The sequence below is a fragment of the Mycteria americana genome, chromosome 6 (assembly GCF_035582795.1).
Source record: "Mycteria americana isolate JAX WOST 10 ecotype Jacksonville Zoo and Gardens chromosome 6, USCA_MyAme_1.0, whole genome shotgun sequence".
Taxonomy (NCBI): Eukaryota; Metazoa; Chordata; class Aves; order Ciconiiformes; family Ciconiidae; genus Mycteria; species Mycteria americana.
This window is the reverse complement of record NC_134370.1, coordinates 54,032,757-54,058,270: the sequence shown is the minus strand read 5'-3', so window position 1 is coordinate 54,058,270 and position 25,514 is coordinate 54,032,757. Positions and strand designations below refer to the sequence as shown.

Below are 25,514 nucleotides of genomic sequence, written 5' to 3'. Positions count from 1 at the left end.
TTATTGCATGGAAGACAATGTCTCTGCTGTCAGCCTGCTTGCCTATAAAACCATTAACAATAGAAAACTGAAACCAAAATCTGTAGGGAGGTAAACTGTACCTAAAAAAAATTGCTATTAGCTGGGTAACTCCCTGAATTTTTACACTTGTCCTCCAGAAGCCCTGAATCTTAAAACAAACCAACACCCACGCAAACAAACAAACAAAAGCGAAAACCAAAATCCACTCCCTCTCACCCCGCCCAAGCTATGGAAGACTTTTTAATCCTTTCATCATCACCACTGTAACCGTCTGAAGCATCCAAGCAATGATGTCTCAGAGGTCTGTAATTATCAGGTAATTATCATACAATGATTTCAGATTGGATAAAAAATTAACTACCTCTTCATATCTGGAAGTTCGACAATTCAGTGAGTGAATAATTTATTAACTGTGCTAATTAGACATCACGTGATCTCTGAGACAAAGGCTTAATATTCTCACAGAACTAAACCAAATCACAACAAACATCTCTTTTCTTCTTCTTCCCCCCCCCCCCTTTTTTTTTTTTTTGGGGGGGGGGGGGGGGGGTGCAGTGAGGGGCCCCAAGGGATATTAAGTATAAAAGAAGTAATTTCATGAAGGCAATACTTTATAATACTAAGATAATGATGCTGAGGAAACTATTGGACAAATTCAAGAAAAAGATGCATCTTGTTTATTTCCTTTTTTGGGTTCAGCTTTAATTAATTCTGAAGTATCAGAAATCAACAGTGAATGAGGATCAATTAACCAAAGAACCCTGATTCTTGTATGGACAAGCAGAGTTGCTTCTACCATGGACTCAGTCAATGAATAAGTAACTATCAAAGCAATAAAACTCATGAACTTTTTCTTCAGTTATAACTTGGTTAGCTTCTGACATTTTTCATACTGAACTACTGAATTCTGATTAAATAGTTTTTCTCCCAAGCATAAAATTATTACTAGCTTTGAGACTTTTTTTTCTTTGCGGAAGAAAAGAGGTCTTTTAAACAGGAAGAACAGATGCGATGACTTCATTTTTAAACATCACTACAAAGTCCCTCTTAACAATGTCTTCATTATTAATCTCAGCACTACTAGTTCATTGCAAAAAATGTTACTTCCCAATATCTCCACCAGCAGAACTCTTGACCTAATTCATTTTTCATAAACCTCATATGCCTGAAGACGTCATTTACCACAACGTCCGTGTCTCGAGACACTGCATAAGAAACACACACTTAGAAAGAATCTTTTACAATCATGCTTGCAAGTCCCACATAATTAATTTTATTCCTAACTTTTCCTTAGTTGCCAGTAACACTGCGCTCTTAACACTGCTGGAAACACGGTTCCATTGCTTTGTGTAGAAATTCCTATCATCTTCAAAAAGTAATGCTCTCTATGGTCCTATCTGAGCAAGAAACTCATGCACACTATTTCAAGGGAACTTCTCACACACTTGAAGCTGTGAATGTGTTCAAGTACTTTGCTGAACGGGGCATCTGATAAAGGGGTTCCAAAATTTAAGTGGTTCATTGTTTCATTTTTAATCACAGCAGATGTTGAAAACTACAGAAATTATAAGCTTCACTATTTACTGTCACTGTGGTGATTACCAAACAGGACAACTAGCAGGAAAATGATCACAACACTGACACAATCTTTTCCCTTAAACGTAAACATCCTTTGTACTTAAGACAGATAAAAAAATTTTAAAAAATTAAAAAAAAAAAAAAAATCCAAAAAAGGAAAACTGGGATAATCCTGTAATAATTGCTGTAATACCACAAAGTGCTAGGACATAATCACATATTTTTATTTTTTCTTACACACACAACTGGAAAATACTGCTTTTGGTCTTTGACTTAGCCTGAGAACTCAACTACTACAAGCCCTTTGAAGCCATATACAAAGACTTCATCACATACAGCATGGGCATAAGACGACAGAAAAACTTACACTAACCACCAATGATGGCACACACAGCAGTTCTATCATATAAGAATGTTTACCATCTGGAAAAAAGAGAAACAATAAGGCTGAAATAACCATTTTTCCCCCATGCAGTATTACTAATTAAATATTCATCCAGCTTACAACCTAACTCTCCGTGAGACTGGTTTCATTAAACGTCCAGACTGAAACAGAGTTTGATTCTTCCACCCACTGGCAGAAGATTGTTATCCAGGCAGAGCTGTATGTAATGAATTGGTACAAGGCACATGCCTGGACGCTCCCTGAATTACACACAGACCATTCACCAGTCTCCACCTTTTGACAATGTTTTAAAATTAGATTAAAAAAAAAAAATTAAAAAAAAAACCCAAACTTGTTATGCCACAGCACTTTTATGAATGAAAAAGGGACAGCATTTCTCCTGAAATTTTAGCACTGCCATTCTAAAATTTAAAATGGTTTGCACAGCAGTTAGTCAACTCTTACCATTGTTGATATGCCCCACATCAGATGGTTTTTTCCTTCCTTATGTTGCAGGATACTACATTTTTTTCCAGATCCTCCCAACCAATGCATTTACAACTCAGCCATTGTACAGATATTGTAAAATGCATGTAGGAAAACTTGCATCTAATCAAGGCAGCAGGATTTGGCTAACAACATCTCTTTCCTAAACCCCGAGTTGCCTACAACGAAACCCCATTTATGACAGTTTTAAATCATTGACAATTTGGCTTTCATCATCTTCATCTGAGCCAAGACTTCACCTTAACATTCCCAATGTTGATCCTCCACTTGTGCTTCCTGCAACGTCTCCCTAATGAAGTCGCCAATAGTTTCCACAAGGCTGATTGTTTTTCAGGTCATTTCCTTACTTTCCTGTAGATCCATGGCCAAATCCTCTTAAAGCAAACAATGTTTTAAGCAATAGTGTTCACTTCTTACTTTCTGAAATTCTGCCAAACTGTTTATGATAAATTTCCTTCTGACTTGAAGCAGAAGTATTAGCATTTTCCAGCAACATCAGTTTGTTATCCAAGAACTAACTTCTTATCCTTTATAGCAAGATGTGAAAGTTCTACAAATTCTAACTTGCTTGCTAGGTATTCCCAGCTTTCTCTTCAATGGAGAGAAGAACCCAGCCCTGAAACTTGAGTGAGAACAGTGCTATAGTGCTATAAGCATTGAAATTTGTTCTTGCAAGTTCTGAAGTGTTTCTCCTTCACTAAAATACAGCTTCACCAGCTCTTTAATGCTTATTTAGCAGTTGGAAACAGCTGCAGATGTTAACTTTTGATCTCATCTGTTCTCAATCAATTCTTAAAATGAACGACTGCATATACGGCTGGAGCTACACCAACTGCCATTCTTTCCAAGGACTAATGGACTTCTGTGCATCACAATACTGAGTTCTGACAACATGGAAAAATGTATTAGATTTTTCCAAGTAACTCCTACTTTTTCAGTACACTGTATCTTGTCTTGTAAACAGATATTTACCAATTCTTCTTTCCTAAAATTGCCTTTGGGAAAACCATAGAAGAATTAGATGGTTCTTTTTTCACAAGCAGAATCTACTGCAGTGAGAATGACAAAATTAAAATTAGCCTAATGACTCAGTGTATCCACTACTAAAGCAAAAATGATGGACAGAAAAAACCCATGCTTAACAAATAACATTTATTATCACCTTTAAAATAGTGTGATATTTAGGTAATTTGTTAGGAGTGAGAACAAAGAAGAAACCAGAACTGTACTTGATAGATTCCTGGCCTGATTCTCTAAGATTCTCTAACTAATGTTCCTTTAAAGCCTCTCAGTATTGACACAGCTATGAAGACAAGTTAATACACCTAAAAATAAGACTACTAATCTTTCTAATTTCTTCTGAATAAGTTATTATGATTGTTTACCTTTATTAGAACCCTAAACATGGTTTTACTTAGTTATTAACCATTTTATGTGTTTGAAAACTGATTTACACCATTACAAATAAAGCATCATCATATTAGTTGTCACTCCTAGTATTTCTCACTCTCATCTGACAATTAGAAGTGGTGGTCATTCAGAAAGAAAAGGCAAGACACAACCCAGTCTCTGTTGACTTCGTTTTACCGGAGATAATCCCCAATAGCCACACTATGACAGCTAGATGCATTAGGTATTTTCTTACTTCCACTATCAGAATGGTCTCATAGTGGAGTTGCTTATCATTTTGCTTTGCTTTAGCTTTGCTAATTTCCTGGACCATAATAAAACAGCTGAAGAAATATCTCTGCTTCTTATGTTGATCATTCTTAATTACTGGATTCTTTGGTAATGCTTTGTTCTTCCGAGTGCCATCATATCACCAATAACCAAGCATCTCGATGAGCATAACACGTTACGAGTGTTTGGTGTCTGCTCTATTGGGCAGCCTGAGGATAACATTGAATAGTTAACCTTGAAATACTAGATAATCACCTGAGTACCTGAAAATTTCAAAAGGATGAGATGCAGCCACAGAGCAAATGATGTTGTAATCACCCCATGTCACAAGCAGGGTATGTGTGTGCTATCCTTACTGGCATGGGGACACAATGCCCCTATAACTTACCCCCTTCCAGTTCCTCCACAGTACCAAGAAAATCTACGCCTGATATATAAGCAAATACTTTAAAAAATTGTCTTCAGTTCAATAGATTGGCTCAAACAACATAATTCTACCGTTTCAGCAAAGAATTTTCCATTTAATGAGGAAATAAGAAAAGTCATAAAAGTCATTTATATAGTTATTCTGTGTCCTTGTGCTCTTCTAGAGGATATTGGCTCACAGCTAACATCAAAACAGTTGGTGCCCCTGGCTAGAATACTTCACTATCACCTGCTCAGTCGAGCACTAAATAAATCTCAGTTTTCAAGTACTTACAAGCAAGAGTCCAGCACGTGTTTCAAATGCTCTGTTCAGGTACAGATGTTAATAGAACCTCCATACACTGAACGTTATCAAATGTGTTTTTGTTGTCTCTGCAGCAGTTATGTAAAACTCATTTCAAAAGTATACTGAAATTATTACATTAAGAGAAAGAAGAGATCTTTCCTTAGAGGGGGTAATTTCTTACGGTAAATCTATTACCTGTTTGGGATTAAAATGCAGTATTTCCACATGTTTTTACCATTGCTTCTATAATTTCAACTTCCAAGGAGCAAAGAGGCAATCCTGCATTAAAATACCAAGCTTTCTACTGCTATGTTATCCTTTACCTGCGATGACTTGCATATTAGTCAGTATCTTTTCAAAAAACAGTTCTAAAAAACCTTTTAAATTTTTGATGAAAGAAGTGGTTTCTAACAGACATATTTTAACAGCAAAAGGATTTTTCCTTAAAGTCAAAAATGTTAAAGGCTTTATTCCCACCACCATGACATTTTGGGAAGAAATCTCATGAAAAATGAAAGCAAACATTATGCTGCAGTCAAAAAGCAGTTATGGCTGGAAGGATTAATTTATTGACTCTTAATTCACCTCACTCTCCTGTGTCTGCCAAATAGGTGGGAGTGGAAATTTGTCAAAAACTTCTGTCTCTTGATAAAACTTTCCTCACAACCCACACGCTGGGAAAATAATACCTGTAACCCATGAAGAAACAGATCGACAGCTTCAGGCAATCACATACACAGGCAAACCTTTAATTTAATACTCTCTCATGCTCCACTTTCATGTGTTTCATTTAGAAGGGGTCTTTAAAGAGAAGCAATGTAGCTGCTGTCAGTGATATAATTGCTGTGTTGGTGCCTTTGGGTCCTTAAACACACCAGCGGATGATGTTTGATCCCTGCTGCTGTTCTTTTGGCAGCGATGCATAGTAAGTGATACGGAAGGAACAATCAAGAAAGCTACAGATCAAGTAAGGATAGGGATATGTGTCACACATACCAGCCCCCTTCTATCCAGTCTTTCAACCACGCAGAGAAAATCTGCTTTACGTTCCTGACCCCTCCATAATTCCCTCCAACTCTTGACTCACAGGCTCTGAGCCACAGCTCAGTGAGCACTGCTAGTAATCCGTCTATAGCAGTATACCTGCAGGAAAGCTTGTAGCAAAATTACAGTCTTGACTTTAACAGCAGGGCATTTGTTTAGTTACCTAGCACAGCCTCTTTTGTGTGCCAGGTCTCATTTCCAGAATAGCCCTGGTGGCAAGCGGCTGGGTAAATCTATTAATCAGCTAGTTTCCTTAAAATGTGTACATCATCCACACGCAGAACGTAACAGTGCTGTACACAAAATGAAAGATAATATCAAATGCTGGGGGGGGGAAGGAGTGTTTTAAGAAGTTATATTACTTAAAGGCAACCACCAGGAGTTTACAAGAACTTCCATTCTTTTAATTAAACATTTTATGAGTCTTGGAACACATTCCTGTGCCCTATTACACATCAGAGCACTTAAAAAAAATTCAGAGCCTTATAACATTACCATAAAGATATAGGAAAACCAAAGAAGTCTTCTTTAGAAGAAAGACCTGTTTATACAATGACTTGTTATGATTTAAAAACAATTACAGGGACTTACTTTACTTACTAGATTTTATTCCCCCCTTTTCTGTTGTTTGTGAATACCTTTCAATACATCCTAAAATAAACTACACGCCTCATAAATTCATTGCTCCATTTATACACTCAGCATGTTTGGAACAAATATTAAAATTCTAAGAAATTCAAGATAAACTCTCTGTGCCAGAAGAAAAAGCTTTTATATTGCAGTGATAAAAATACATTCATTAGCATTCAATTTTAAGTGAATTATTACTTCAAAAAGCAAGGATGAAGGAAAAAAGCAAGTAAATCAAGAGAACGGATACTGATAATGAAATACAATAAAGAAAGTATTTTGTGAACTGTTACTTTCTAGGTAAAATAGTATTTCCAGGTGTAAAATTCATGGTAAATTCTTTAAAACATATGTCTATCTAATAAGTAATCCAACAAGTTTCTAGGACAGCTTTCCAGAAAATGGTCTATGAATCATGTCTAAGACAAATTAGCTCATCCATCACACGTAACCATTTATTTGGTAATGACTTAATGAATTTAGCTTAACTATGGTAGGACTGAGCATGATGCTGTAATTACTGTGGGAATTACTGTAGCCCTCAATCTGTCTTTTAGATGTTTATAGCATGGAACAAGAAGCTCAGCATAGCCTGAACCAGAGCCCAAAAGTCAAAAGGCTTTGGATCTAGGCCTATGATCTGAGAGCTATTAAGGAGGTATCGTTACAGACTTCTGCCAGTACACACCGCTCTGCTAGTATTTCAGTCCTGTCTTTCCCACAAGAATAGGCAAGGATATGCAGTACAGGAAGAACTAAAAGCCCTACAGAAATCTTGAGAAGAAAATTGGAAGAACATTTATTCCACCTCATCACAAAGGGTGAAAGAATACATTTTGAATCATTTTGCTGGAATGTAATTAACTTTAAACTGAACATCCTACTACACTGAGTTTACATCAAAGTTTTTAAAGCAAAATAGGGTCGTGTTACTAATACTGCAGTTGAGACAGACAATAGAGCTAGGAAGAGTGAGGCAAGAATGCCAGAGGTCAAATAAACCTGTTCTGTAGCACTGACAGTAACAGCAATACAGAGCATACTCTTATAATTTGGCCACGCCTGTGGATATTTACTTGACAGGATTATTTTTCAACTGTGGTATGTCTCACTTTCAGATGTTCTACTGGTGATGTCAGCAATTACTGCCATATGTAAATTACCATCTGTTTTTTCTAACTCAGAACAGGGTAATTTTAAAGTAAATCCAAATAACTTTCTTTTATGTATGCTAAATAAATAAATGGTTCAATCCATCCTTAGTTACCAGTCCACAAAGGCTCTCAAACATTCTCATGTTTCATAAACAGAAGGGTTAAGGGTGATGTTTTATGGGAAAATATAGTCAAGGTGACATATCAATTTCTCAGGAGAATCAATGGAAGCCCTATTAACCTTGGCTTGCAGATGGGAATACTCAGGTACAGAGATGAGAAATTATTTTTGTCAGTATGTCAGTCAGAGAAATTATGTTTTCTTACATGCTGGCCCCATGAAAGTCAGAGATGGAAATGCTTGTTTTATTGGGTCACATCATGTGCTCCCTGCCTATAATTGAAGAAGTTGTATCAGTAACTGCAGCCTGGTGACTGAGCAGACATAGGTTAACTAGTTCATTTCCCGGCCATACAGAGTTTCTTTGAGACAGTGCTAGGATGCAAAACCATTAAGGTGCTGGAAAGGCTGATTTGTCAAGCATATCTAAAAGTTATTCTTATTGACAACTGTTTCAAGCTTCTGAATGGTATTTTACCTCTGTAGCCCAGGAATTCGTAAATAACAGCTGTGTAACAGCACTCCCCTACCTCACAGGACTATCACAAGGGTAAGAAAATTGAAGACAACAAAATCCACAGATACAACAGTAATTAAGGCCATGTGTATATGGCTGGTAACATAAGGCTGAATGCAATAAATGAGGATCATTAACAGTCATGTAGTGTAAACATTCCCATGTTCATTCTCCACGCTGTCCTTCCACAGAAACGTACTGAAATTTCATTAGCCTACTCGTGTGACCTGCTGATTAGCTGTCTCCCCATGCCTCTTCACAAGTACACACTATTTGCCACCCATGCATCAGGTTTGACCATGTAACACTGGAAGACTCCACTGAGTAAGGCCAGAAATTTTACTCCAAGTCAGAAGAAAGAGAGTTCTTGCTTGACAAGAAAAAAAGTCAGTCAAAAAACAGTGTCAAAAGGGCCATGACCACGTTGCTTGTTGGTTTTTTTCCCCCTTGCTTAAGCAGTCTATTTCCAAGATCAGGAAGGGAAAGCTCCATTCATACTGTACCACACAGAAATAAGTCACAATGCTGGGATGAGCTGTACTCCCCATCTAACCTCAGAAACCAACTGGGCAGGCAGGAAAGAATTCTACACAGGGCTACGCATACCCTGAAGATGTTTTTTAAAATGCTCTATTAAGGTTTTTCTTCCACAGCCCAGTAGAGCACAGAATTAATTCTATACATATATATGCATGCGTATATGCATACACGCAAAGTTTCAGAAGCAAAATCACAACTTCAGGCTTACAATAAGGATCATGGGTCTTTAACAAGGTAGGAAAGATAATAATTAGGAATAGTTCAAGACTAATAGAAACTCTCTTTAGTCTCTTCTGAAACCAAAATAATCTATCTATTTTTAGGCATGACTGAAATCAGTTTACCTACAAAGATAGTGTTAAAAGTATTTATTTTCATGTAACATATTAGTGTATTTTCTTTTGGCCAGAAAGGGAACCTTGTCTCTGAGTGCAAAGTGTGTATAGTTTGGATTAATGTCTGAACCAAATCTTCTTGTAATTAATTCCTTTGCCAGCTTTTCAGTTAAATATGCTTTGGACCTCTGAGTGTTCTTAAGTTTCTTGCAATGGGTTGCATTTGTGTAGTGGGGATTGTGATACCTCAACCTGTTCAGAACTGAATGATCTTTTAAAATGTTGACAAGTTCACTTTGCTTCTCTGGTTCCTGTGGACAAGTTACGTACTGCAGAGGACAGCCACTACGAAAGTAGAAATGAATGGGAACCCATGACAATAGGGTCCTCTGCATTTCTGTGTGTTTACTCATGGTCTTGCAACTTGGGACACTGCGTAAAACAACTGTTCCAAGTATCAACCCATAAGCCACCAATCAGAACCAGCAGATTCTGTAGCACACAAAGATTCAGACTCCCTTACCCATTTTAGCAGGTAGAATGTGATGTTTTCACCCTCTTTATGCCCAAATTCCAAAGGGAAGCATTTCACATCTGTGATTAAATAAACACAGCATTTATAATAAAAAATATATTAAAACAATCTTTGAGGAGATCATTTAGCATCTTCTACGTTTCATGTTAACTGCTTTATAAAGAAAGCTAAACAGTAGCTAGTATTCAGATATTCTTGAAGCTAAATAGTATATTTAAATCAAAATTTTGCTTCTATAAACAACTTTATTATATTAACTGTAGCAAAATATCCTGTTATCTGAACAAATACTACTCAAGAACTGAAAATAATTAGGTTTAAATCCTACAAACCAGTTCCTATTCACCTGAACCTGTTGAAAGTTCTGTTAAGTCATATATCATGTATTTTTATGATTAGTCAGATTATGATTACTTGCCACATTAAAATACAGATCAAATCAACATTTAAGTTACATGTAAGGCTTAGTTCCCTTTGTCCACGCATTTTTCCAGCTAGACTGAATTTTTTTAATGCTAATAGAAAACAATAGAAACAAAACTCAAAATCGTACAATTTGATTTTGCTTTTTTGCTGAGGAGGCCAGGCTGGTGATTTTAGTACATTTGCATAGCTTCACTGACACCTGTACTGAATTAAGTAGTACTGATAGTACTGATTCACGGCCAATGTGTACAAGATTAAAGAAGCTACTACAATGGGAGGAGAATTCAGCTGAAACAACTAAAATCTCAAGGAAGGTGAAATTCTCTTCTCAAAATACAAGTCTCTATCAAGTATACTGAGAAAACAATATTTAAAAGGCTACCTGCTTGACAATGAGTGAAGAATAATGATATGCTTAGGAAGACTTGAAAATACAGGGAGATAGGCTATTCCTCAGGAAGACTCTCTAGTTGCTCAAAGATTTCTCAAGCCCAACGTATCTAGTCAAACCAATGCTTTTCATGCTAGAGATGATTCCAAACCGCCAGATTAGAAGAAGTAGGAAGGAGAAAACCTTGATGAAGTATTGTTTTGAAATTAGGAGTTCAGGCCTGATACATTCTGCACAGTATCACATCTCTTTACCCTGCTTCATCTTTACTTTCTAATTCCTCATCACACAGGTTGCCCATCTGATGCCAGCTTAGCCTTAACTCTTTCTCAGTCACAGAAGATAGCAGTACAGTCCGTTGATGAGAACAGCTGCTCCTGGACACCCCAGGGACAAGGAAGCTGAACTTGGACCCTCTAGCAAGGCTGATCCTGGAAGGAGGTACTAGCTAGAGCTTCCAGCTATGGATGAAGAGAGTCATGCTCATTTCCTACGAAGCACACACACAAAAATTTTGGTCTTGGCCACTGCAAACATGGTGTAAGTTGCAAAGCTGTACAACCTTATTTCCCTCCTAAATGGAAAAGTGATGCAATGCAGTTTCACTGACTTCATGCCAAGTCATTTCTTAACAACAAATGAAAAGCAGAACATAATTATACGTACATTAGAACAAGTATTTCGGGTTCCTTAAGAATTATAAGTGTAAAAATGTAACAGTTGGATTTTTGTAATTCTCTATTTCTTGAACCAAGTTATGCAGCATTAAAATAGAGAGAGCGAGCAAGCTGGCAAGAAAAGCAACTTCCCATTGACTTTATAATCTATCACAAACTGACACTTTTATGAGCAGAACTTTTAAAAATACATACCTATAAATCAATTAAAATATTCAGAGAAGTAAACAGAACAGTTCAAAGGAGCACAAAACTGCAATACAGGTTCCTTTTAAAAATGGCTTCTCACTTATTTTCCCTGTCTTCAATTCACTGTCTGTCTACCACGGGGAAAAATCTTCACCGAGTAATTTCCTAGAGAAATAATATTTATGTAGCCAAGGTTCTGCAGCTGGAGCAGGGAAATGCACAAGATTATCGGGTGGTCTCTTACAATACAGGACAAAGAATTACTATATTAATAATAGTAGACACAGTATATTTTTTATTATATAGTTTTCAAAATTAGCCATATGAACATAAAAAAGGAGAAAATTTCTCACTACCTACTAAAACCTACAACCTAAGATTCACTGATAAAGTAACAGGCCATTTTTCATATTCTGTCTGCTGTATTAGCTGAAAAACTAAGAAGAACAGTACAGTTTAAAGTACTTGGCATATGGATCACAGTGCTAAAACATTCCACATTGCACTTTTACTGCAGAAATTCATTTCCAGGTAAGAACACAGCATTGCTTTTATTTTACTTGCTAACGAGGATAATTGGCAGGCAACACTGCTGCTGCTCTAGATTTGTTCTTTATATGGATCTCCAAAGACCACATGTGCATGCAGTGGTGACAGAAATATTTTCCATATGAGCCACCACACATTTTACGGTCCCTCAGTCTGGACAAGGTGAGTCCATCTATCATTTTCTGTACTCAATAACAATCAGCCAGGAAGTTAAAAACTTCACTGACAACTAGAGGGCAACGATCAGCTTCCAGTTGCTCTCATCATCAACCCATTTAAATTCCCTGAGCCTCTGCTGAAAACTTTTCCCTGCTTTAATTAGATCAAAGGCAGCACAAGATTTCATTAAAAGACATTTTCGCGAATCAAAACCTTTACAACTTCTCTTTTTAAAACACTCTGAGAGCAAAATACAGTTTATATCTAGACATACAAGCTACAGAGAGTGTCAACCACACACTGTCGGACAAGGTGTTTTTTCCAGTTCGCTTCCACTTTCTTTTACCAGGGAAAGTAATTGCTCTGGACTTTATCAGGCTACTATAAACTTATGACAGGGCTAACAAAAGACAAAGCTCTAAAGCAGAATGAATGTTTTCAGAAGAGTTACTTAAGCAAGTCATATTATGGAACAAAACTATCCAATTATTCCTTTAAGATGCATAACGCTACATCACATTTCAGTTAGAGCGAGGGAGAATGAGTATCAAATGTGTTTTCTGCTAGTAACTTCATTAGATCGAATATTTCATATCTAATAGTACTCTGCTTGATGAATTATTTCCTAAATGACAAACAAGTAGCTGAAATTTTCTGCTTTGGTATGAAATAAGAACTTGATGAAAAACTGCTCTGATGAGAACAAAAATCTGGAAAACTGCTCTTTGTAAATCAAGTAGCAACTTTTTAGAGCATAGCAAGGGCTGTTCTATTCCATTACTTAAGATTTCTCATATTAAGAATGCATAAAGTCCCTCTTTAATGATATGACATACATTTTTAAAAAATAAAGATCTTTCTGCCCTGCACATGCTAAACATTACATGTATTTGCACAAAAAGAATGTTATTAAAGTAGTGGAGCTTGGGAGCTTTTACATGCTCACATCCCCAAAATATATCCTTTGTAAAAACGTTTTCAATCATGCACATTTTTTGTAGAAAATCTGAACAGAACACTACCATCTACTGCTGCAAAGAGTATCGTATTTCTCTGTATGTTAGTAAAGAAGACTTCACAAATTAGTCATCTCTCACAGAAAGCATAGTGTATATCAAATCGAAAGAAGCTAACTTTCAAACTACTCTCCCTTAGTACCTATAGGTTTTTGGAACCCCCCCAGAGACAAACAGCCCCCCCCCAACCTAAACCAAACCAAAACAATAGCTTTTTACACATGAAGCAGACAATGCAATTCTAAAATGACTAGCAACATAAAAATCATTCACAATCCGTCTTAATAGATAAGAAGAAAATACAAGTCTGGCAAGACGATTTTTGACAGGACATTATACTTTGCTTACCTCACCCCCAGGTCTTGCTAACACTGCTGTTTGAAAGCAGAGCAACGTTAGTATCAGGTAGCTGACAAACATTATTACCCAAAGTTAGAGCTACCCTGGAGGAGAAAACCCTCTGCCAAGTACTAACAGCTAGCAGATGCACTTGGGTCTCAGTATCACAGCCCTTAGTTCTTCTAGGTACGACTCTTTCTCCCTCTCCCCCTTTCTATCGCACTCACGGAACGACCAGGAGCTTTGCTCTCAGCCACTGCTCTGAAGACAACTGGTAAGTTGATCTCTTCATGTAATGACTTCTCCCTGCTGGGGGAGGGGGCTCAGCCAGCAATGAGCTGGGGGGCTGTAGTTAGTAGAAAGCACAGAAGCGGGGGGGGCAGAAATGGTCACTGCCAAGTTATGCATCTGCTGTGATTCATGGAACAAGCTAAACGGTAACCTTTAATGCACGAGGAGGTTTGGCAATGCGTTATTGACTTAGGCAGGCATGATTGGAGAAACAGGCTAAAGCAGCTTGCAAAAGATGCCTGTTGATGGTTAGACGGCATGTGCTGCTTAAAGGTACAGCACCTCCTTTTATTGAAGACGTTTATAATAAATAAATCAGAAATTAAAATCTAATCGGGACGCAGCCCACGGTTTCACAGTCAGCCCTACATCAGCACAATCCTGCAACCTGAATGGCCTGATCCTGCCAGGGGCTCAGTCAGAATCTCCTGGCTCTCACTCCTGGCCCACAGGGAACCCAAGTGTCCATTCACTCTCAAGAATGTCACAACTGCTTCCTGAAATGGACCCCCACCCTTCAGGATAATCCTGGAGCAGGATATGGATGTAATCTCTCTTTCTTTTTCATATTATGGATGAATAAAAAAAATTTTGATTTATAACAGTCCAACCCATCAAATAACCTGCTTTGACTACGCAAGCAGAAGTCCAAGCCTTTGAAAATAGAATCTTCTCTTTTAGAAGATGAGTAAGACCTATTTTCAAGTAAAGAATAAAGCAGTATTGAAAGCCTGATATAAAGCTGAATTATTACATCTCGCAAGCAGACCACTGAGTGTTTGTCCCAAAAATGAGTAAAATTGCAAACTGAGCTATGAAAGTTGGAGGGCTTCCCTTTAGCTGAGTATGTCTGATTGTAATCTCTACACAATAGACATTTTCTTACAGTAAACTAAGCAACATAAAAATATAGAATATAAAAGAAGTTTTGAACCCCAGTGATCTATCATATCCAACAACAGGAGAGAATAACTATTTTATAACATATATGGGACGCTCCAGTCCTGTATTCCCTTTTCCTTCCCTTTCTCATTTTACTTTTTAACTTCTAACTTTACTGTTGCCTATTTAAGTATTTTATCATGGGAATGTGAGACGTTATGTCTTTCTTAAAGTTCCAACTCCTGAAGTCAAGAAATCACACTATATTCTCATCTTCCATGTAAATACATATTTCTTATCCTTATAGTTGCAGGGGAAATCTCAAAAATATGACCCAAGAATAACCTGGTCTCATATGTCAAACAGTAAACCACATGAATTCAGAATACAGGTACTTTAAAATATTTCAAGATTTTAGGAGGTGGGAAGTAAAAATTTTGGTGAAATTGAGAAGCACACCATTACTATGTATTAGATTTCTTTTTGTAATTTGGTAAGCTTTGTATACACAGCTGAATATGTCAGACTCCTCACCCTATTTTTAAACTAGCTTTACCAACCATTCTTTTCCTCTGCTGAGAGGTGAAAGATACAAATATTTTCCCTTTTGTTTTTAATATTCAAACAAATTATAACAACAGAATACTTTTATGTATTAGAGAGCTTTCAGAATTGTAATTGAGTACAGTCAAACTCCTAAACCAGTATAGAAAATCAGCATTCTCACTGCTGCTAGAAGTCAAAATTCTGCTGTATTTGAATTTGCATATCTGCTTCTCCAGCATAGTGAAATCTGACCTGGATTAAGTAGACATCATTGTCACTGCGCCTCTTCCCTCTCAGACCTTTCCTTTTACAGATTACTACTATTGTCCATAAAGGGTACTATGTCTCCTCCTGCCTAACCAGACTCACAATGCTATGTTTCTTCTACATCTACAGAAAAACCTGTCCTTTTTAGCCTCTCAAATCAGCAGACCACCTTTCACAGGTCAACCTTTTCTTTCCTCGGTCATTCCACAGCCTTCCAGCACCGTGTTTCTGGCAGCATTACTGCCAATACCTGCTAGCACTGTGTTTAGTGAGGGCATGCCAGCTAGGAAGCAATGCAATGTAGGCCAAGCAGGACTAGGGGTCTCAATGGCAGAAGAGTCCCCTTCAGCTGACTCCCCTTGAGGGAACAGTACAAGCTCAAGAAGATTTAAAAAGCCAGAGTGAGAGTTTCAGTATGGAGCTCATGAGTACCTCTTCCAAATGATCTGAATGACCACAGGCAGCCGGCCACAGAGTTGTAAGAATGGTGACTGACAGCCAAACCTGCAGTTTTTGAAAACTTGACACTATAACCTTAATGGTACTTTCTGACAAAAATCATCCAGAACTCTCTACTACTATGCTGATCTCACAAATACAACACCTCCTTTCAAGCCCTAAATGAAAGAAGCATTTTCCCCCTTTTTAAGGCAAGCTGAAGGTTTACAGATTATATCATTGTGCTGACAGCTAAATGTAGAGCTGCCATTACAGGTACTTTGTACACTGGTTGCCTATGGCAAAGTCTCCAGACTAAAAATGTAAAGCCAAATAAACTTAAGGAAATTTTCCATCAAAACCCTGTCAGGAAGCCAACCTGTCCTTCCATATTTTTTTCAAATATCTAGATGTACCACAAAAGGAAAAAGGATAGTGAGCAAACTGCCAACTAAACTGGAGTTCAAAACACTTCCAACATTAGAGCTCCAACTATGATACTTAAAACTACAGTTTCAGTGCTTGAAAAAGTTTAAAAAGAATACACCACTTCAGATGTTGCAGTATGTAACGAAAACTCCCAATGATGAAAGTTGCTTCATGCAGACTGACTACTGTTTCCATAAAATGAAGCTTTGCCTTTTTCTGCAGTCACTCACAAAGTGAACTAATTTTTGTGAATAAATATATAGCATAGGCACAAAATTGCCAATCCTCTCTTTTTTAATGGGAGGTAGAAAAGCAAAATTAAAAAATTAGGAGTAACTGTAATTTTAGTCTTCTCTCTGCTGATCATTCCAGAAAGCAGTATATGCTCTGTAAATAACAACAAAAAAAACCGTATCAAAGTCTAACCGAGTATTATTAGGATGAGCTTCTGAGCACAGAAAACTGTACTACATTCCCATTTAATAAGTCATATAACTAATTCTTTCCATATGCATCTAATTTTTCCTCTACAAAAACATACAGGCAGAATTCCCTGAAATCCAGAAGCTGGTGCTCTGTTCTCCATAGTAAGACAAGAGATCTGTTCATACCTGCTACTATGCTTTCAAACTTTATCCAACTGAACTGGATGGAATCATGCATGTTCACAACCACAGCCTTTCTTTGCAGCACAAAGTAACTTTTAACACTATGCCAAACTTGCACTGCTGCAACCAAGATCAGAATTTCTCTGCAAACCTCAACAATCACTACACTAGCAATTACCAAACTATTGGTGCAATAGAAAAAAATCAGTTTATGACTGAAGAGCTATTTCAGATATGAAGTTCTGCAGTAGCAGGTACAGAAACTAAAATACCTTGCAATAGTAAAATGGAAGAAATAAAATATCTCTAATTTCAACACAAAAGCATCCTTCCTTTTACTTAGAAACATACAAACATAGCAAAATAATACCGTAACAATTTTAGGTATATAATTTAAATAGAAAAAAAAAAAATTTAAAACAGAAAAAGACATCAGCATCTTTTGAGGAAAGTTCCTATCTCTTACTCTCAGGAATTAAAATACACAAAACACACAATGGATCTTTGGATAGTGTAGTTCTCATTAAAAAAGTACTGACTTTCATCTGTGAACAAATTAACTGTCAGTCTCAAGGGGTTTGTAAATATCAATCAGTTTATGAAGTTTGCTTACTAGCTACCTCCTGAGGCAATTGCACTTAAATCTCAAACAAGGACAAGTTTGTTAAACTTATCAAACGCAAACAATTTCTCTTCCAGGTCTCCCAGCCCTTCTGTAATTCCATGTGAAATCATGAACAGTATGCTCAGGTAAAATCACTCACAGTTACTTCTTTCTGCTAAAGGTATATTCGCTTAGAAAGTTGACCAAATTCCTAATATAAAAGTAATAGTAAGAGAAAACATGAGTCAAAACAACATTTTAAAGACTTCCTTTCTACTTCCTACAGCTTTAACATTTGTAGAGCTTAACTCTCAAACTCTTAAAGCAAGATGACATGAAGTATAACTACGTATTTCAGGCTGAATTACTTTGGAACAAGACTGACAATTTCTGTGTATTTCAAAGTATTAAAACATACAAGTGAAAATCGTTAGCCTAATTCACATTTTGTCACTACGGGTGCAATGTCAATGCTACTGAATTTGGGAGGAAACAGAGGGTTGACTGGAATGTCCGCTGGTACTCAGCTGAAGCATGTAAACCAATGAACTATTTAAAAGCTTGAAGATAAAGGCTGAAACAAGTCTGCTGCTACAGCATAATCCATAAGCCCTTTAACTGTTTCTTAAAACAAGTATTTAAAATAGCATTCTGTTAATTTGCTTTGGCCAGACACCATCTTCCTGGAATCACTAACGGGAAAAGCAAATTAAGCAGACACTGCATATTCTGTTATTATTTAAGAAAAGGTGTTGGTTTTTTATTTCAATGTTCCATGTAGAAATTTAACAGAGGAGAAAAAAGGTGGAATGTACTAGAAATTTAATACAAATTACATGAAATGCTGATGAATAACAAAAAAAAAAATCAAGTGGAAAATCTACTATGTTTTGGTTTTATTTAATTAGCCATCTTCCCCAGTTAGTGATCTACAGACTACTTACAACAAAAAAGGAACAAAACTTTAACAGAGAAAGTCTTATTTGCTTGACAAAGTTATGTGTAAAGATGGCTGCCATATTTAAAGCTGTCAGATCGGCATTTCCAATAATTATCGCATTTCATTTTTTCCAGGAAGCATTATCCTCTGAATTTATTATTCAGATATTTTAAGATTAGAATAAATTACTGCTGTCCTTTAGCCTGAACTACTGAGAGACACTGACCATAAAACTTCACTCAAAATGTCTTCTATGAGTTTTCTTGATTTAAAAAAAAATGTTTGTGTTTAATTAAACACTTGAAATAAAGAAGAATTCTCTTGCCACCCCATGTGTGCCTCTGAGCAGTCAGGGAATTTAGACTGCAGAAAGAATGTATTTTCCTTGAAGATAAAACGGTGTACTGAAGAGGATGCATGCAGAAAAATGCCACTCCCTGCCCTGCCCTGCCTTCTTGGAGTCAGGAGATACTGCAGCTGAACAACAAAGGGATTTCTTTATCCCCATGGAGGCTTTTACATCCACTTCACTGGTTTCTGCATTTCACTGGCCAGACAGGGTGAAGAAAGAGAGCAAGAGATTCTTTCCTGTACTCTCCCTTCTATAGTTAAAGCATTTCTCCTTGCTATTGCAGTCCTTTTGAAAGAGGCATGCTCATACTCACACTGAATCAATTTCATCAGCATCTCTATCTTTTCCTGACCAAGATCAGATGATATAACAATAGGTACAAGAAGGACCAAGAAGCAGTATTTGGACTTTTATACATGACATTAAATAAAACAAAACCCACGCAGCTTGGGAAGGAAGTCAAAGTGTGAGCTATGCATTACAGCCTAAAGGTTAAGTGTATGGAGCCCTATAAGAGTGAACCCCAGACACTAAGCACCTTGGAGGAAACAAGTCCCAGAGCATCACACGTATTTCAGTGCATCTCAGCATTTTTATTTGGTTGAAGTCTTAACTCAATTTAAGTATTTCAGATACTAACACTTTTCCAAGTAACTCCCAATGTCTTATTTGTACCCTTTTGCTCAAATTTTTTATTAAGAAAGCAGCTGACTTCACATAATTTCTTGTCCAAAGAAACTTTTAAGGGGATAGTTATGCCCATAAAAGAATTCCTTCCAAAACTGAAATACTGATTGGCTACCAGAATACACCATTGCACAGGGCAGCATGTCTTCCACTGTTACCTTACGTAACAAAGCTAGGGATATTCTTATCTATCTGTATGTCTAATCATTTTTTGATCCCACTGTACAGTTATGGAAAAGACAAAGGGATGCTGTGGAAAAAAGATCTTTAAAGAGTTTTTAATAAATTATTCCATACAGTTGCTTTGTGTCCTTACTAACGCTTTTATTAGTTAACCACTTTCCAACTTAACTTTGAATTTCTATTCCTGGTTATTTCCCTTTCTGAACTCAACAATCCTCATTTTTCCTCTGGTTTCTCATCTAAAGTCACTCCAAGTTCTGGCTTTTCCTCTGTTTCTCATCTTTGTATTTCTTTGTTGTGAGGAGATAGAGATCTGATCAGATCAGTTTAGAAAGTACACCATTAAAGAGGTATTATTGTATCCTGTGGAAATGGCATTGCAAAGTAAGTTTCAAATAGGCATTTGTATATAATTAGGTCATCCCAGCTTATGTTACATCACTGAAAGTTTGTCAGTTACTTCAGTAATAACATGTTAGTCTTCATTATCATCTTCTTTTTCTCCTCTTACTACCATGGTACTGGCAGTACATGGTGCTTTTAAACTACGCTCAAACCCTGAGAAGGAAATCTGAGCATTTCCTTCCTCTTCTCCCTACTCGTAACTTCTTAAAGCTCAGACTTTTGATTACAAAGCCAGACTTTACTGAAAAGGTCCACCTTCAAAGAGCTGAGTATTAACCTCAAATTGATTTATCATCTTGAATCTTTCCTTCAGTACTAAATCTATTATGCCTTTCTCTTTTCTGGCATTACAGTGCGCTAGAGGGAGGAAAAGACCCTTGCTTGTCACCTGCCCAGGGCTGGGCTAGAATGCATATTTTTCATGGCCATATTCCAGTTTTCTGTATTTTGATGATAGAATTCTGGTTTATATCCCAAGTTCTCAAAGCACCTCTTTGCCTCCCCAGACAGTAGTTGCATAGTGTAAGTAGAATAAGACGACATTTATGAGGCATTCCTTCCTCTGCCCAACACTACATTTTGACTACAGAACAAGTGGACACCATGCTTTGAACTTTAGTTTTGATGAATACCATTCATTTTGTGACAAAAAAAATTCCTCTCTGCATTTGTTAATCAATGTCTTCTGTTTTCCTAATAAGGCATTAAGATTTTTAGCACCATATTCTGTTCCTCCTCACACTTGAGTTTAATATTATTTTCTTACCTATTTTCATAACACATGATCCAATGTTATTCATGCTGTCTTCTACCTCTTCCTACACACAAAAAAGTGGTGAAACCAAAAGGAAAAGAGTTCTTCATGGATCATATTTAATCTCTTTCTTTGTATGCATAAAAAACAGACAGACATTTCTAGAAAACTACCTCTCATCACACTAGTTTCACATAAGGCATTTTGATCTGTGTTTCATGAGGAAGTGTAGCAAATGAGCAGCCACATAAAAATAGGAACTGAAGGAAAAAGTATGCCTTACCCTTTAAAATATTTGAACCGGTTCCTTCACACCTACCACAAAACTGGAAATAAACTACTTGGTACCACTGCTATATTTGGATACTTTACCTAAAATAAGAAATGGGACTAGGCCTGTTTGTCCTTTAAAAAAATAAATCTCAAAAAAAAAAAATTAAATAATCTTTAACTAAACCAAATTATTTATAAATTACACAAATAATGCATGTCTATTTCCTGTGAAAAGGAAGCCTCCTCCTAGAGAAAACATTCTAAATATAAATTTGAATAATGGTATTTTCAAATCTTTCACTTCTTCATGAGGGATAGAGGCTGATACTTCTAACTCTACGTGTAGAAAGTATTTTAAAGATACAAGAAGGAAAAAGGTGAGGCCTCTGGATCATGTTAAGTATACTTATTTTTTTATTACAAAAACAAATAAACAGAGGTCCTAGCAAAAAAAGCACCAAATTGCATGATGTAATAGGCCATGACCTACACTATGAATCCTTCTATGAAATCAGAATTATAAAGGAGAGTCTTTTTTCAGGTCCAAAACTACAACACATTAAAACTAGATTTTGGCGCTAACACACATTTTCCCAAGTGTCCAGCTGGCAAATGACAGCTACATCAAATATGCCATCGTAAAATGATGGGAACAAGCTGTCTCCAAGAGAAAACTAACCAGTTAGGATTGCAAATGCAATAACAATTTTCAATTTTGCTTAGAAATGTTCTTGAAATTCATTCAGAGGAGGAAGCCCTTGTAGAACATGTTTGCATGCACATACTTTACCTGTCCTGTTATTTTCTACATTGGTAGAAATCTCAAAGCCATAATGATATTCTTTTAGACAGGGGAAAACAGATCTAGAAAGAACTTTGATAATCATTGTGAGTCCTCCCCAATAGTGGATCAACTATAGTACATACTAGTCTAATATGCAGGTAGGAAATGTGTAAAAACCACTATGGTAAAACCTACATTTGCAAGAAATGAGCATCATCTCCTGCCAACTAAAGATTAAAAGAAAGCTCTGCAGAAGCTGGCCAACATTTTTCATGCTTACTACTTAACTAAAGCAGTAAAACAGTATCAGTCAACCTTCAAAAACTCTGTCAGGGAGCAGCAACAGCTGGCTGCTCCCTGAAGGGATGGGGAGCCAGATGTCAAGCATACCAACAAGGAAAGCAAGGCAGGAGCCTTCACTGACTAGGACTCCCTCCCACTGCCACCACAAGACAGAGCAGGGCAGATCCAGGAGTGGCAGTCAGGGTCAAACGAGTCAAGATCACCGAACAAGTCTCTGGTGACAAGGCAGGTCCAAGGTCAAGCCAAGAAGTCAGTCCATGGATCAGAGTGCAAATCAGCAGGGTCCGTGGCCAGGTGCACACATGGCTGTGGCTGAGCTGGAGAGAGGTACGCCTCCAAGGTAGCTCAAGCAGGGAGTGAAGGCCCATGGCTGAATTTAAAGGGGGCTACTGGTCCCATAAGCAGAGATGTGGGGGGAGGCCCACCAGGGTGAGGCTGGTCAGGGTCATTATGGCTGATTAATGGCATAATCAGGGCCCTGAAAGTCTGTGCCTATGCCAAAATTCACATTTCTAACCATGTGTATACAGGGCTAGCAATAGTAGAAAACAACTAAGCAAAAGAAGAAGGTAAGAGACTGTATCAGGCAGCAGATAAACAGTCTTGAAATAGAGGTAACCTTGGGGAAGGAGCCAGTACTGCATACATTACACTCACTATTGAGGGGACAGGGCTAGGTCAGCATTTCTCCTAACAAAAGAAAGTAAATATCAGACCAGGAGTCATACAGTTGGCGCACCAGAGCAAGGACAATTCTGTAGCACAGGCACCTCTGTTCTCTGATGTCACAGAGGTACTGAACCAGAGTTTACTTCAGATCCAAAAGAAGAAAAAAGGAAAAAAATCTTGGAAGACAATTCATGATCGAATTGTATTTTCTGTAGTTTATGGGAATACCAGGTTTCTCCTCTCTCCTTCTGACAGAAGAAATGAAAATAGTTGTTCTGTTGCCAAAGGAAACGTATATGCTTGGCTGAAGACTTGAGATTTAATTGCAATACTGATCAAAACACACTGGATTAAGCTCTCATCCTGAAACCAAATACAGGAAGAAAGAGGAGGAAGATTTCCAAAGTAATTTCATTACACAACCCAGATACCTGAAGTGAGCAGAGAGAACTAATCTCATAGTAATGTAACTTATGCTTTGGGCAGCAACCACATCCCAACTTTTCCCATCTAGTTACAAAACTCCTGAGCCAAAGATGCAATTATTCCTTCCCAAAATCTCTTCATGTTCCGTTTGATTCCATCTTCCCAGTTCACCACTGTCGTGGTTTAGCCCCAGCCGGCAACTAAGCACCACACAGCCGCTCGCTCGCTCCCCCCACGGTGGGATGGGGGAGAGAATCAGAAGAGCAAAAGCAAGAAAACTCGTGGGCTGAGATAAAGACAGTTTAATAGGGAAAGCAAAAGCCGCGCACACAAGCAAAGCAAAGCAACAATTCCTTCGCTACTTCCCATGGGCAGGCAGGTGTTCAGCCACCTCCAGGAAAGCAGGGCTCCATCACGCGTAACGGTTACTTGGGAAGACAAACACCATCACTCCAAACGTCCCCCCCCGGTCGTTCTTCTTCCCCAGCTTTATATACTGAGCATGATGTCACATGGTATGGAATAGCCCTTTGGTCAGTTTGGATCAACTATCCTGGCTGTGTCCCCTCCCAACTTCTTCTGCACCTGGCAGAGCATGGGAAGCTGAAAAGTCCTTGACTAGTACAGCAGCAACTAAAACATCTCTGTATTATCAACACTGTTTTGGATTTGTGCTCTCCAATAAGAACATCTGATCTAAGCATGCTACAGCATACAACCTGCCCCTAATTGCACTGCAAATTAAAAGAATTAACACTACCCTAGGTCAAAATCTACCCTGTTAGTAGACTAAAGGCTCATTTTTCATCACTGGGGGTCCATGCCAGGTCAAGAATGCACAGCACCAACAGATCAGTTACACTGCTGGTGCAAATTAGGTACAAATTAGAAGCATAGCTGCAGTGCAAGAACAAGGCTTCTCTTTCTCTGCAGATGTATACCATACAAAAAAATGAATGAACTCTTTTTAATTAAAGAGAAACTGTGTATCTTTACTGTCTTGATGAAAACAAAATTCTGGGGAAATCTGATTGCTTACATAATAGATTTTTGGACAGTTTATCTTATAAATGTGCTTGTTTTTAAAGTAATTGCATTAAACACGTGTTGTCCATTAGAACCAAATGAACTATCAGTGTACGTGGAGTCTTCCAGCTGTCTGGACTCTGGACAGTGGTCCCACATGCTTAAAAGTTTGCAAAGCACACAGGTAGACCAGATACCTGGACTTTACTCCGTTTTTCTAGGTGTCTTGCAAACACACATGCCAGTTACAGAGAAAATGGCCATTTCTTGTGCATGGTAGATTTCTGCAACACAGGAAATTGGAAACATACAGCTATAGATTATGTTAAATCTTGAGCTACATGTCTTGTATATGAATTCTGAAAATTCATATGCAGCTCAAACTAGATAACGAGGATCTTAAAATAATTACGCATTCTTGTGTCTCAAGTATTTCATTTACTATAGGATCGGCAACTCACAAAACTGATAAATACTTGTACAAACAGCTGATAAGCCTCTGAGTACTCAAAGCATGTCCAGTATAATTTAACTTAAAATTTGTCTTCCTGAAACAGACAACTGAAACAAGTTCAGTACTGTCAAATTTTCTCATGGGACAAACGGCATGCCTAAATTCAGGAACACTTTTCTACTATATAAGGAGGAAAGTCAAGCCCAAAATGACTGCATGAAATAGTTCGATACTCTGAAAACATTTTTTTAAAAGTTAGTTCACATGCCATTTTATTTTTAAGCAGTTATGTACAATTATTAGCTAGACAGCTAAACCTACAGTATACAGTGTAAAATCTCTACATAATGGCACAAAATCTGGAAATACTGTTTGCTGATAACAAGGTGTAAATAAATATAGTATGAACACTAAGAAAAAAAAAAAGAACTTCTTAAAAGGCCACATAGAACAAAGGAAGCGAGGAAACATTCTCTACATATATTTTGAAAGACACAAATGGTGCTGATTACTTTATCCCCGTACTCAGACTGTCTACGTGGGTTAAAGCTAGCAATAACACCAGTTCTAATCTTAAAGGCCCATAGAGAGACATAAAACTTGACTGTTTGAGAAATCTGGTTGTAAAAGCACATCTGTGCAGCCAACACCATCACACGGCTGGAAAACAATCAGAATTCCAACAAAA

At 37.4% G+C, this 25,514-nt stretch overlaps 1 protein-coding gene across 10 annotated transcripts in view; it reads right to left on the bottom strand.

Annotated features, from left to right (window-relative positions):
- The window catches only part of THSD4 (thrombospondin type 1 domain containing 4), a 347,378-nt gene that overhangs the window by 141,012 nt on the left and 180,852 nt on the right, over window positions 1-25,514 (bottom strand). Inside the window, exon 1 of one of the 10 annotated variants that reach the window (XM_075505885.1) lies at window positions 13,515-13,862. The exons of the other annotated variants lie outside the window; for them this stretch is intronic. Coding sequence (XP_075362000.1) covers window positions 13,515-13,586 — 72 coding nt within the window. The 5' untranslated portion in view covers window positions 13,587-13,862. Of the gene's footprint in view, window positions 1-13,514; window positions 13,863-25,514 lie in introns of those variants that run through there. 10 annotated transcript variants of the gene reach the window in all.